The sequence below is a fragment of the Pleurodeles waltl genome, chromosome 9 (assembly GCF_031143425.1).
Source record: "Pleurodeles waltl isolate 20211129_DDA chromosome 9, aPleWal1.hap1.20221129, whole genome shotgun sequence".
In the NCBI taxonomy this organism is placed as follows: domain Eukaryota; kingdom Metazoa; phylum Chordata; class Amphibia; order Caudata; family Salamandridae; genus Pleurodeles; species Pleurodeles waltl.
This window is the reverse complement of record NC_090448.1, coordinates 768,965,245-768,977,471: the sequence shown is the minus strand read 5'-3', so window position 1 is coordinate 768,977,471 and position 12,227 is coordinate 768,965,245. Positions and strand designations below refer to the sequence as shown.

Here is a 12,227-nt window from a genome sequence, read left to right as displayed (position 1 = left end):
GTCTCTGGTTGCAAAATGCACAAGTTATTATAGCCAAATATCGGTTCTATCTCTCACACTATTTTGCATTTCACCTTGTTCAATAATGTGCTGCTACAATACAATATGACTGGAGGCACAACTATGCACTACATGGGAAGCCAAAACGTACTACCAAAGGCTATACCACAACCAACAGCATTTTGTAGGAGGCTGGCTCACTATATAGTGTGCAAAGCTAGGCACAATGTGCAGAGTCCGGCAACCCCTCGTTGGTTTACAGAGGTAAAAGCTAGACCACCTAAAGCTCTAAATGTTATGGTAGCTTGGTCAAGCAGTTAGGTTAATCTTGGAGAAGTGCAAAGCATGTGTTGTACTTACAGTATCAATAAAGCAAGACACACACTCAAGACCAATTTACAAAAATAATTCAGATTTTTATAAACTTTTTAAGACCATGATCATCAAAGTCAGGTAAGTACTTTTTAAGTTATCAATTTTCAAAGTTTAGAAAATGTCTCAGTTCTGCGTGTAATTCCACACCACAGAAACCAATGTTGAAATACTTAAAAATACATATAATTTCAGGCAATGTGTTTATCAATGTCTCCTCTCGGTTGTTGGTCGAGGTAATCGGTGGGCCCTGTGGACCAGCTAGAGAAGTTTGTGCGGTTTCTGGTTTCGGCGGGAACAGCTGCAGAAGGCTTTGGAGCTGGTGCAAGCCCACTGTGGGGGACAATTTGGAAAAGCCCTGTACAGGTGGACTTTAATGTGAGTCTGGTGGGTCTACTTGTATTGTTGAGGCCCCAAGAGGTTGGGGACCCCTGGGGCACAGCTGGATCTTTGGTGCAGGACAAGGGGCGGCCGGGTGCAGAGTGAATCAGTAAGCCAGGAGCTGTGCGCAAAGATGCCCTTGGAAGCATAAGGCAGGTGGCTTTGAGGGTTCTCTTCAGTTCAGCAGAGGCACTCTGGTGGGAAGTCCTGGTGGTTTCTGAAGTCCCTCGACTGGGGCTTCCTCCTTGTTCTTTTTCAGTCCAGAATGGACTGTCCGTCTGGGTGTCCAACGTGTAGTGACCAGTACCTGGGGCTATTGCACGATTCAGCCATTGGAGGTCACAGTGCCACCACACTTGGCACACTGGTATGTTTTGTCTTTGCGGTCTGTGAGGTGAAATTTAGTCTGGCTGTGGTGTCTGTTCCTTTGTCAGCAGCCAGTTAGTGAACTGGACTTCACTGGCCTTTTGTCTTGGCTGCAGGAGAGTGATGCCTTCACTCTCAAGGGAGATCTTTGGCAATCTTTAGAAGAGTAGAGGTCCTCTGGGGGTTTGTAGGGCCCGTCCGTTGTCCGAGAAACCCCTCAGTGGCGATCGAGTCTTGGGTGCAGCAGGCAGGGTTTGGCACCTTCTTCTTGTTGCAGCAGGACTTCAGCTCTCGAGCCTTGGGACTTTTTTGTTGCTGGCCTTCTTTTGTCCTTAGAATCTGATTCTCTGGCCTAGGGTTGCCTACTAACTTTCGTATTTAGTGGGTGTTTAGGGGAGTACCTAGTAGTTACCAATGGGCCATCTACCTATGTGACCACTTCCTGTGGGCAGAGGTCACTTCCCTAAACCTGATTGGCTATTTTCCTTCCATGCACGATGGAGGAATATTAAATGGAGGGGTCATCTCTCATGCAACACCTTAAGGGTGGTGCAAGGTGGGGCTGACCACTCACCCTGTCCTATGTGTGTTTCCCTGCTGTCGCTCCTGCCAAAAGTGGTGTTTTGCCCTGGGGGCAGCCATCTGCTGCTAGCAGCAGGTCTGGGGGTCGAGTTTCAAAGGTGGTAAGCCCTTTGAAGCTCGCTAACAGGACAGTGCACATTCCTAAGGAAGGAAGTGTAACACCTCCACCCAGGAAGGGTTTTGTTCTGGGACGAAGAGACCATATCCCAGGGTTCCAGACTGCTGTCTAATGGTTGCAGGCTGGTTGTGACTGGCCAGAAGCCATCCCAGGGTTAGTTAGCCTTGCAGGGGTCTCCTCTAAGGTGGCCACTGGGAACATTTTGCAATAAATCCAATACTGGCACCATATTGGATTTATCATTCTGAGTTGTTTGAGACCAAACAACCCAGGGTTCAGAGTAGCCATCATGTAGCTGTGAGACTCGTACTGACCAGTGTCCAGCACATGCATTTAAAATGGCTGCTCTGTTCACTTGCTATGTCCCAGTTTGGCAAAGACACAGTAGGGGCATATTGCTCATGCATCTATGCCCACACATACATTATAATGCACCTTGCCTTAGGGCTGGAAGGCCTGTAAGAGGGGTGACTAATCTATATTGCATGTAGTGTGTAGTAGACAGGGCACACAGGGTGTGAGCCATGTTGAATTTTTGTTTTAGGATTGCACCAGGACACACAGCCTATAATGGCAGTGCTGGGTGCATCTGGATGCATGGCCCTAGAGCAGTGGTCTTCAAACTTTGTAATGCCATGCCCCAGTGAAGAAATAAATCATCGGCCCTCCCTCCCACCTTTTTCACAATTATTTTATTAAATTGACAATGTTTAAATATGTCTACACTTATTTAAACTTTGTAGTTAAGTTATTTTACTGTTTAAAAGTATTCAGGGTGTGATTATTAGAAGTGAAGGTGGGGGTTTTGAAGAGTATTTGGAGTCCCTTCCCTTTTGACATTTGTGCCCAGATTAGAAATAAATGACAAAACATGTTACTGATGGCCCATTATAGAGCAGTTTACTGTTGCTCATTCTTTAAGTGTAAAACAAAGCCCTGTAATTAGCATAATGCTTATTTTGGTCACAGCTGGTGCCCCCCCACCCCCTCTGATTACTTGAGGCCCCTGTAAGGGGGGGGGGCGGCGCTTCCCAATTTGAACACCCTTGCCCTAGAGGGTGCTACTGTCTGAGGAGCCTACCCTTAGTATCCCATGCCCTGGGTACCTAAGTACCATTTATTAGAGACTTACAGTGTCAGCTAAGGGTGTTGCCAAGTGTGCCAATATGTGACAATAGTTTTAGGGAAGAGATCTGACCCAGGGAACCTGGTTAGCAGAGGCCCTGGGCACTAACAACTTTGAGACCACATCAAATGTCATGCAAAAAGTGGGGGCTAACCATGACAAAAAAGCACACTATCACCTGTGAGGGTGTCCTGGTGCTGAGGAGGCATATGTGCATATCCCTGCATATGGTAGCTATGGTAGGTTGCTTAATTAAAAATGCAAATCTTCAGCTTTGTGCGGAATTCTAAAGAAAGGAGTTTCTGGTGTGGTTTGGGAGGCCATTCCATGCTTGAGAAGCGATGTAAGCGAATGCCCGGCTTTACTATCCTGAAAGCACTTTATGCTCTTGTAGGTAGAAACCGCTATATAAATGCTACCATACGGTACAAAGTGCAACAGAGAATCCTATTAAATGTATATTTATCTTTACTACTAGTTCATACCATGGTTTGTTTCCTTTCACCCCCTCGTTAATCACTTCTTCCTCCCCTCTGTGCCTCACTCTACCCCTCCCAACATCCCTTTCCTTTTCTTTCATTCATTCTTTCTCTTCCTGCATTCTTTAGTTTTCCCTTCACTTCTGTGTTCCTATTGTTTACACTGCCCCTTTTCTCTTTTTTCTACCCCTCTCTTTTGTTTTGATCTATCTATATTTAGCATTTTTCCCTTGTTACTTTTGTTATTCACGTATTCCAGCTGTTTAACTTCGTCTCGTTATACTCAACCTTTTTCCAGTCATATTTTTTACTACACACTCCCAATCTCTCTCCATATTTGTCACTATTGCGTCACAATTTCTATTTCTCTTTCGTTGTTATGTCACTTGTTTGCTCACACCTCGATCTCGTTTACCTGCTCTTCTCTGTTGCTATTCCTTTGCCCCATATCTATAATGGTGCGATCGCTTTCTACTTTATTTCCTTTGAAGTTTCCTTGATTCATTTCTTCGCTTTTCTCTTTATTTTGTCTCGTTGTTTCTCAATTTTTTTGTTTTGCATTCTATTTCCCTTCCTTGTATTGTTCTCTCTTCTCTCACATTCCTGTCATTCTTTATACCTTGCTTCTGTTCTATATTCCGTCTTTCTTTTCCCCTCTGCTTCTTCTTCTGTTTCTGTATCTACTTTTCCTGCTTTTTTCCACATTAACTTTACTCTTTCATTCTTCCATCCATTCCTTGTTATTCCTTTCCTTCGAGTCTTTCTAATTCGTTCTGTCGATTTTGAGAATGTTTCTCTCTCTTTCTTTTCCCCTTTATTTCTGTTTCTCTTTCTTCCCTTTCACATTCTTTTTTTCATTCATTCTTTCTTTTCCCGTTTAACTTGCCTTCTTTATTTAGCTACTTCCTTAGATTATGTTTTCTTTCTTGCTTCCTTCTCAATCATTCTTTTAAATAGCCTACCATTCCTTTAACTTTATCGTTTCCCCCCGCCTTCTTGTTCTTTCTCTCCTCTTTTTTTACTGTGTTCCTTTTTCTCGGACCAATCCTTTGTTCTTCCTCACCTCGTTTTGCCTTTCCCCTCTCTTCATCCAATGCCCTCCCTTTCAGTCTTACCACTCCTCCCATTTCTCCCTCACTTTTAATTGCCTGGAAAACGAATAGCTTAAATCTCTGGGGGTGAAGGACCAGAAATATGGCAGAATAACAAAACCTTGCCTTACAAGGTCAAAGGGGGGATGAGAACCAGCCGCACATGTGGGGAGCTGAGAGAGAGAGAGAGAGAGGGACCCGCCCTCTGCTCCCTCCCTCTCCCTGTGGAGACGCAAGCGAGGGGGAAAATAATCTGTCCAAAAAATGTTCCCTTTTTTTAAAGTAAGTTTTCTAGCGCTGCTAGAGTCAGTGGAGGCTCGGGGGCCGGGAGGGAAGGACGCACTAAAAGATGGCTGTGTGGCTTCTCTTGATTTTGGGAGTGCTCGGAAGGGCCCAGGACCTCCGCGAGCAGGACGCCTCGTGCAGCGCAGAGGGCTGCTATGCCATCTACTTCCAGCGCCACAGCTTCTTGGAGTCCTGGCGCAGCTGCAGGGAGCGAGGGGGCACTTTAGCCACCCTCCGGCACCATGAGGAGGCGGCCCTGGTCGAAGAGCTGTTCCACGGGCTAGGGCTGGCAGAAGACCAGGCCACCATGCGTTTCTGGATCGGTCTACAGCGGCAACCGCGCCAGTGCTCGTCAACCCGCCCTCTGCGCGGCTTTACCTGGGTTACTGGAGACCAGGACACCTTGTACACTAACTGGTTACGACCTGAGGGGGCGCCCGGCGGCACATGCGCAATACCGCGCTGCGTGGTGATGAGTTATGGCTCCTCGCGCGCTGCCCAGGCCGAGAACTTCAAGTGGCTCGACGGCTCATGCACGCTGCCAGTCGATGGGTTCGTCTGCAAGTTCCTCTACAAGGGTATGTGCCCTGCCATGGTGAATGAAGGTGGTCCGGTGATGTACACCACTCCCTTCCAGTTGGTCAGCAGACTTTTGACCTACGTGCCTTTTGGCTCGGTGGCCAACGTCCCTTGCGGCGGCAGCATCCCCGACCTTTCTGTATTATGCATGCTGAAAGAAGATGGCACCATAGGTTGGTCCAAAGACGGTCCTTACTGCCCTGAGGAACAGCAGCAGCACGAGCTTGGCATGCACCAGCTGGCTGGTAGGGGCTCCTGTGACGTAAACAACGGTGGCTGTGAGCACATCTGTGTAGATGAGGGTGAGGAGTACTTTTGCGAGTGCGATGAGGGCTTTGCCCTGATGGAGGATGGCCAGAATTGTGCACCAGCTGACCACTGTGAGAGCAACCCATGTGAATACGACTGCACAAGCCATGGACACCGCTACCTCTGTAGCTGCCCTGAGGGTCAGGAGCGGGGTCCTGATGGTCGCAGATGCCAGGACATTGACGAGTGTGCTGAGAGCTCCTGCGACCAGCTGTGCATAAACTTGGCTGGTGGCTACCAGTGCCAGTGTCACGTGGGCTACCACATGGGGGATGAACAGTGCCAGGATACTGATGAGTGTGCCATTCTGGCCCCCTGTGAACATTCCTGTGAGAATACAGAGGGGTCCTATGCCTGTCATTGCCACTTGGGGTACAGTCCAGCAGAGGAAGACCCTCATCACTGCGTTGACAATGATGAGTGCCGGATTGCTGACATGTGCCAGCAGATGTGTGTGAACTACATTGGAGGCTTCGAGTGCTATTGCAATGATGGGTATGAGCTGGATTCGGATGCTACCCACTGCCACCCCGTGCAGGAAGCAGAGGCAGCCATGGGAGAGCACTATCCATTCCTGCACACTACCCTTGTGTCACCTTCCCTTGACACCTGGCCCTATGACTACTCAGAGGAGGAGACTGAGGATGAGGGCCTGGAGATGGCAGCTACCTTAGAACCAGAAACAACCAGTCAGGAGAGGACCACAGTTCCTAGGTTGCCCACTTCAGCTCCCAATATCTTTAGCAGTCCAGCTGTAGTAAAGACCACCAACCGATTCAAGGAGTGGACCACCCAACTCGTCACATCTGAAGCTATAACAACTGCCGCAGAGCTGATTGTGGCCACCTCAAATGAACCCTCGCCGGATGATCTGCCTGAGGAGGAGGAGGAGGTGGCTGATGAGCCATTGACTGAAAGTGTTTCAGTTGGCAGTGAAGTCCTGGTGCCCACAGCAACTTCCACCAGGAGTCAGGAATCAGGGGGAACAAGTGCCCTCTCATCAGCAGTGGAGCCAACGGATCCCTTAGTGGAATACCAGGACCACACTACCAGCACTGTGGCTTCCACAGTGGCCCCAGCCTCCAGTAGTGCCCCTCTGCCAGGCTCCGAGGACTCCCAGAGGGCTGAGAAGCGGGACAACCGGTGGCTCCTGGTGGCCCTCCTGGTTCCACTCTGCATCTTCCTGGTGATCATGCTGGCCTTGGGCATCGTCTACTGCACTCGTTGTAGTGGAAAAGCCAAGCCTAAGAGTGTCACGGAATGCTACCACTGGATTACCAACAAGAACCCTTCCCCAGCCTCTGGGAAACCTGGGGTTTAGAGGGTGCGAACGGGGGACACCAGGCAAGGGCACCTCTAACGCTCGAGACAGCTGTAGGACTGACAGACAGGACACTTTGGGTGGTAGTCTGGCCTTGCAAGGGTGCCATGGGCCCTAATGCAAGCACCACCCTGCCCCTCGGCTGGGTATTAACAGACAGAAATAATTAGGATGCAATGGACCCCGGTGCATTGCACCTGCTGCACTATTGGTAGATTCTCCGCTGGGGAGAGCCTGAGTGTACTCTGAGGGCAGGGCCAACGAATGCAACTCGGGTCTTTGTTCATCCCACGGGCACCCTCTGAGATGGAGACCAACAAAAGTCAAGCCAAGCCAGCATGGAGAGTGGACATGCTTTGAAATTTACTTTGTTTATTCAAATATGACCTGGAACACTCAGGACTCCTCTCTCCCAACGCTTTGTGGTTGGGAGGTTCTTCAGATCGACCAGGCCAATGCAGCGAACTTTTGGTCGACCCTCTGACGTTGCTTGCGGAACAGACTGAGTACCATTATCTTCTGCCACTTAGCATTGATCAGGCCTTCAAAAAATATGTCTGTTGTGTGTGTAGTTAAGCACCCCCCTGTTAAAGTTGGTATAATTAGCAGTGTATCCCCCTGCGCCCCGAAAAAGACATCCGCAATTCCTGAGTAGGGGATCCCACAGTCTTGAAGGACCTGTCGGTCCATGTAGACAATGTCAGATGAGACTGGACTGATGTGCAAAGGCCTGTTTGATCGGTGTGTGGAAGCCTCTCGCAGGGGGTTGTGGGAGGGGAGGTTTGACGTTAGACTGCTGGATTTCGTTTGCAGCGTTCCTTCTTTGCGGCATAAAAGGAAGCTTGTAATTACACCCTAAGTTGTCTCAGAAGCAGGGGTGCGCTGAGTACGTAAAGTGACGTTTGTGGGGGAAAATGGTCCATTTGGTGGGTTTAGCATTTCATGATGCTGTTCGGCCACACCCAAAGTCACTTGATAAAATTATAAACGGTAATGCTGTCTGCGACTGCTCTGTTATTTGTGTGTTTGCCTTTTTTTTTCTTTTCGACTGTTTGCTGTTAGATTTCCCGATTTCCCCGACCTAGAAGAGGCCCTGAGCCTTTCTGTGTCTGCCTTCTGTTTCATTTCTTCCCTTGGTTTAATGTGCAAGTACTCACTGCTACTCAGTTCCTGCACTTTCTTAGAATGAAAGGGAAAATACCTGCATTTTTAGCAGGGTGGCAGTACGTTTAATCGGAGAATGCCTGCACTTCTCAGTATCTAACAGGTATGCTGGGTTACGATTTACCTACGCTTTCATAGTTCCATTTCGAGCACTGATTTCTCCTTGTGTCGGCATGATCTGCCTGTGACTGGGTTAATGTGTGCGAGACTGCTTCTGCGGCCGCATGCGTGTATGGCTGCCCTTTTATTTCCCCCGGTTGACTGTTCAACGATAACACCTAGGTTTCTGTTTCTTGTGACTCAATCCACGTGTTGTTCCTCTGCAAGTGCGCGCGGCTGCTCTGTGCCCGCAGCTGTTCTCTGTAATGAGACTACCCCGTATATACCTGCGTGCCCAGCTTTAGCGTGAGCAGTGGTGTAACGCAAAATGATAGCCGCCCCCTGTAATTTGTAATGACAGGCCCCGGAGAAATCCATGCCTCACAGATATTCATTTGACTTGGGCTCAATGTGGGTCCCGTGAAAGTTTGCCGCCCTACACCCCCCCTGCCCCCCCCCCCCCCCCTGTGTGTCATCTCTTAATGTGACTTGTCTATGAATACAAGCTGTGTGGCTTGTCTGTGACTGCCTGTGCTAGTGGCTGATTTGTGATTGTTGTGTGCGCATTCACTCTCACTTTGGGGTGTGTATATTTTTGTCTGTGCAGCTTTTCCGTAGCCTCTGTACTCATGTTTGTGCGTGGGTGTGTGTGAATAGTCTGCAATTGTTGCAATTGTGTATCAGCGCAAATTGTTTTGAGTGAATGTGCTTTGTCTACATATGCAGTTGTAATGCCTGTTTTTGTGTCAGGGTGCTATTATTTATTTGTGTGTATTATATAGCATAAACTTGACCCAACCGTGTTAAAGCGTTTTCTATCAGCACCATTACACAGGGCCAGATTCATCATTTTTAGGCATGGGGAAATTAAATGATTTGCCCACAGGGGGCGCGAACCTGGGAGCCAGATCCAAACTCAGCAGCTCTGGTCGTTGGCTACACCTCCTCCCTTTTTTGTGCCTAGCAGCTCTGGTCCCAATGTGTGTGCGTTTGTCTGTGACTGCTTGTGTTTCGATCTTATGCAGCTGTTTTTATCGGACTGGTGCACTTCGATTGCTTTAGCGTGACTGTGTGGCAATTCTGTGCTTGCCTTTTTGTAACTGCTCTGTGATTATCTTTCAATGTATTGTGAACGACTGTGCGTGAGATTATTCTTTGACTGATTTTGTGTAGCTTCTCTGAAAATGCTTGTGTGTGTGCTTGTTCTGTGTCTGCCTGTGTGGATGGCTGCTATGTGGCCGATTGTCCAGGGCTGCTCTGTGACTGTCCGTATACGTGGCTGCTGTATGGTTGCCTTAACTTATCGAGGCACTGCTTACCTACCCTGTGTGGGTGACAGATCCCGGACTACTTGTGAGAGAGGCTGCTGTTCGAATATATGAGAGTGTGGCATCTCTGAGGCCTTACTTTGTCGAGCGCTTAGTGCCTATAAGTGGCTTCTCTGTTACTGTGTTTCTGGGTGTGGCTGTTGACTTTTTGTACAGAACTCTCCTGTGACTCGGTGTGCATGTGAGTTTGTGCAGCTATTATATGACTGCACGTGTGTGTGACTGCTTGTCTCTGCATGTATGTGAATGCTTGTTTGGGGTAGATATGTGTGTGATGCTGCTTGTTTTAATGTATGTGTCTCTGTTGCTTTTCCATTTTACTTTACCATTTGAAAGCACATTTCTAACATACGTATGACCTCGTAGAACTCTCATAATCTTTGTAGATGTCCATAATCTTTTTAGATTTCTCAATTACACCAACAATGGTGGTCTGAAGTGTGTCTTTGTTAGTGATGATTGATCTGTTCACTGTGTTGTTTAAGAATGGTTCGGATTGGCAGATTTGAAATATACAACATGTTTGATTTTGTCAGTGATGTTTGTATATATGTGGTATAGGTTCCAGAGCGTTGTACAAGGTGAAAGGCAAAGATACAGCCACGAATGACTGAGGGGGATCTGAGTTCGGGGGACTGAAGTGGACTGCTACTCTTTTGTTGTGATGTGGTGTTCGTGACAGAGGTGCCTCTTCAACTCTTTCCTAAATTGGCATACATTTGGGGTAATCCTGATGGATATGGAGATGTTTTACCATAACATTCGTGCATCGACTGAGGCTGTCTGATGCATAGTTTTTCTGTGTTTGTGGGTGTACACGGTATAGACCTCTGGCATTTATTTTGTTCTACATGCAAAAAAGTGTTATCTGTTGTCTGCCCTCAAGCCGCTATTCTGTTGGTCGTCACCATTTTTAATGAGCATCACTGTGAAATTTTGATCAACTGTCCCTTTTTCAACTGTTCTATGGATGCTCGTATGTCCAAATATTCTGTTCCTTTTCTGCTTTAATGGCTGCACAGCCGATGCAGAATTTCACATCTTTATATCTGTTTTATTATAGCTGCTGAATGGGTGTGGCTGCATGTGGGTGATTGCTGAGTGCTCTCCCTTTTTTTGTACTACTACGTGCTCTTGACTTTTCCATGCATGGCTGTGTCGGAAGTTCTGTCTCTGGGATGGCAAAGGGATCTCTGACTCCACCTTCCCTTTAAAAAGGGTGGGGTAGAAACAAGAGCAGAAAAGGGTGTAAACCAAAAAGAAGAAGGCGTGTTGATGAAGCAATAGGTGGAGAGGAAGAGAATAGGAGAAAACAAAAGTAGACGAAAACGCAAGTGTGAGGGAAGTAGGATGATGAACACGAAGTAAGCAAGAGATAGGAGGGAGAAAAAGGCAAACGGAGAGGAGCCTGGGAGGGGGAAAAACAGGACTGCAAAGTTTGTCTTAGGACGTTGCTTGCTGGCAATGCTGAATACCAAGGCTGCCTCGTCTGGATTTCACCTCATGCCTTTTTGTTCCATCACCCTGAATTTCCTATATCATTCTTGCATTTTGTTTTTCTTCTTTGCTGCTTTCTCACTGTATTCCTCTCTTTCGTTTTTGCTTTTCACCCTTTTCGATCTTTCTCTCTTTTGCTCTGGGTGCAACTCTAATGATGAAAAATGAGTGTTGGTCCCCAAAACGTCTGCCATTACCCACGACCACTAACCACCTGCTCATTACCCACTACCACTAACCACCTGCATACTTTAGGCAACAGTATGTGGTGACTGATGGAGCTGAGATCTGAAACGATTCCAAGTCAGGTGTGAGCAGTTCTACCAGTTCTGGATTTTATTTGCATTCTGGTGCTTGTAGATTTGAAATTTTAATTATAAATTCACAATTACAGGTACTACAATGTAAAAAAAAATAGTACTAACAGTACTAGATGAATTACCTGCACTCGACATAGGGCAACTTATATTATTTGATGAGAGACAGAGCATGGGAGGGAAGACAGGGTGACAGGGTGATGGATTCGATGAAGATGTACGGATGAAGGGGTAGAGATTTGCATAGGAACCGGAAGGAAGAGAACAACATGGTAGAGTGAATGAAGGATGAGCAGGAGAAATGTGGAGACAAAAAGATAAGTAGATACAGCGGGGAGGGTTGAGAGAGGGAAGGAAGAATTGAGAAAGAAGCAAAGAAAAACTGTTCAAGGTCAGAGAAGATGCACAGAGATAGGAGGGGAGAGGATGGAAGACATCGTCAACAGTGGCGATCTGGAGTTGCTCCAAGTCTGGTGTGAAGTGCTCACCTAGGGCCCAATTTAATTTTTGGCCGATGGAATATTCTCCATTGGCCTGGCGGAGGACATAACTCCTCTGCCCCCCAAATTTAGACATGACCACTAAGCAGGCAGTTATTTTAAAGCATTGGCAGGAACAACCGTCATGTCAGTCCCTGTCAATGCTGTTTACATTTTGGTGCAGGGCTCTGTCAATGTGACAGAGCCCTGCACCAAACTGTTTATTTTTTAATTTTCAAGAAGAAAATCATGAAGTGAGACTTGAAAATAAAAAATTAAATGCTCCCCTCGCCATGGGAGTTATCTCCCATGAAGAGAGGGGAGCTTTCAGCAG

At 47.3% G+C, this 12,227-nt stretch overlaps 1 protein-coding gene across 1 annotated transcript; it reads left to right on the top strand.

Annotated features, from left to right (window-relative positions):
* The first annotated feature begins 4,785 nt into the window (after nt 1-4,785).
* Nucleotides 4,786-8,003, top strand: CD248 (CD248 molecule). Its single transcript, XM_069207939.1, has one exon. It carries the CDS (start codon nt 4,865-4,867, stop codon nt 7,007-7,009), a length of 2,145 nt encoding a protein of 714 aa, XP_069064040.1. The 5' UTR covers nt 4,786-4,864; the 3' UTR covers nt 7,010-8,003.
* Nucleotides 8,004-12,227: the final 4,224 nt, after the last annotated feature.

Excerpts from the sequence above, each read along its gene's own strand:
- CD248 (XM_069207939.1), top strand. The coding sequence starts at position 4,865 with ATGGCTGTGTGGCTTCTCTTGATTTTGGGAGTGCTCGGAAGGGCCCAG.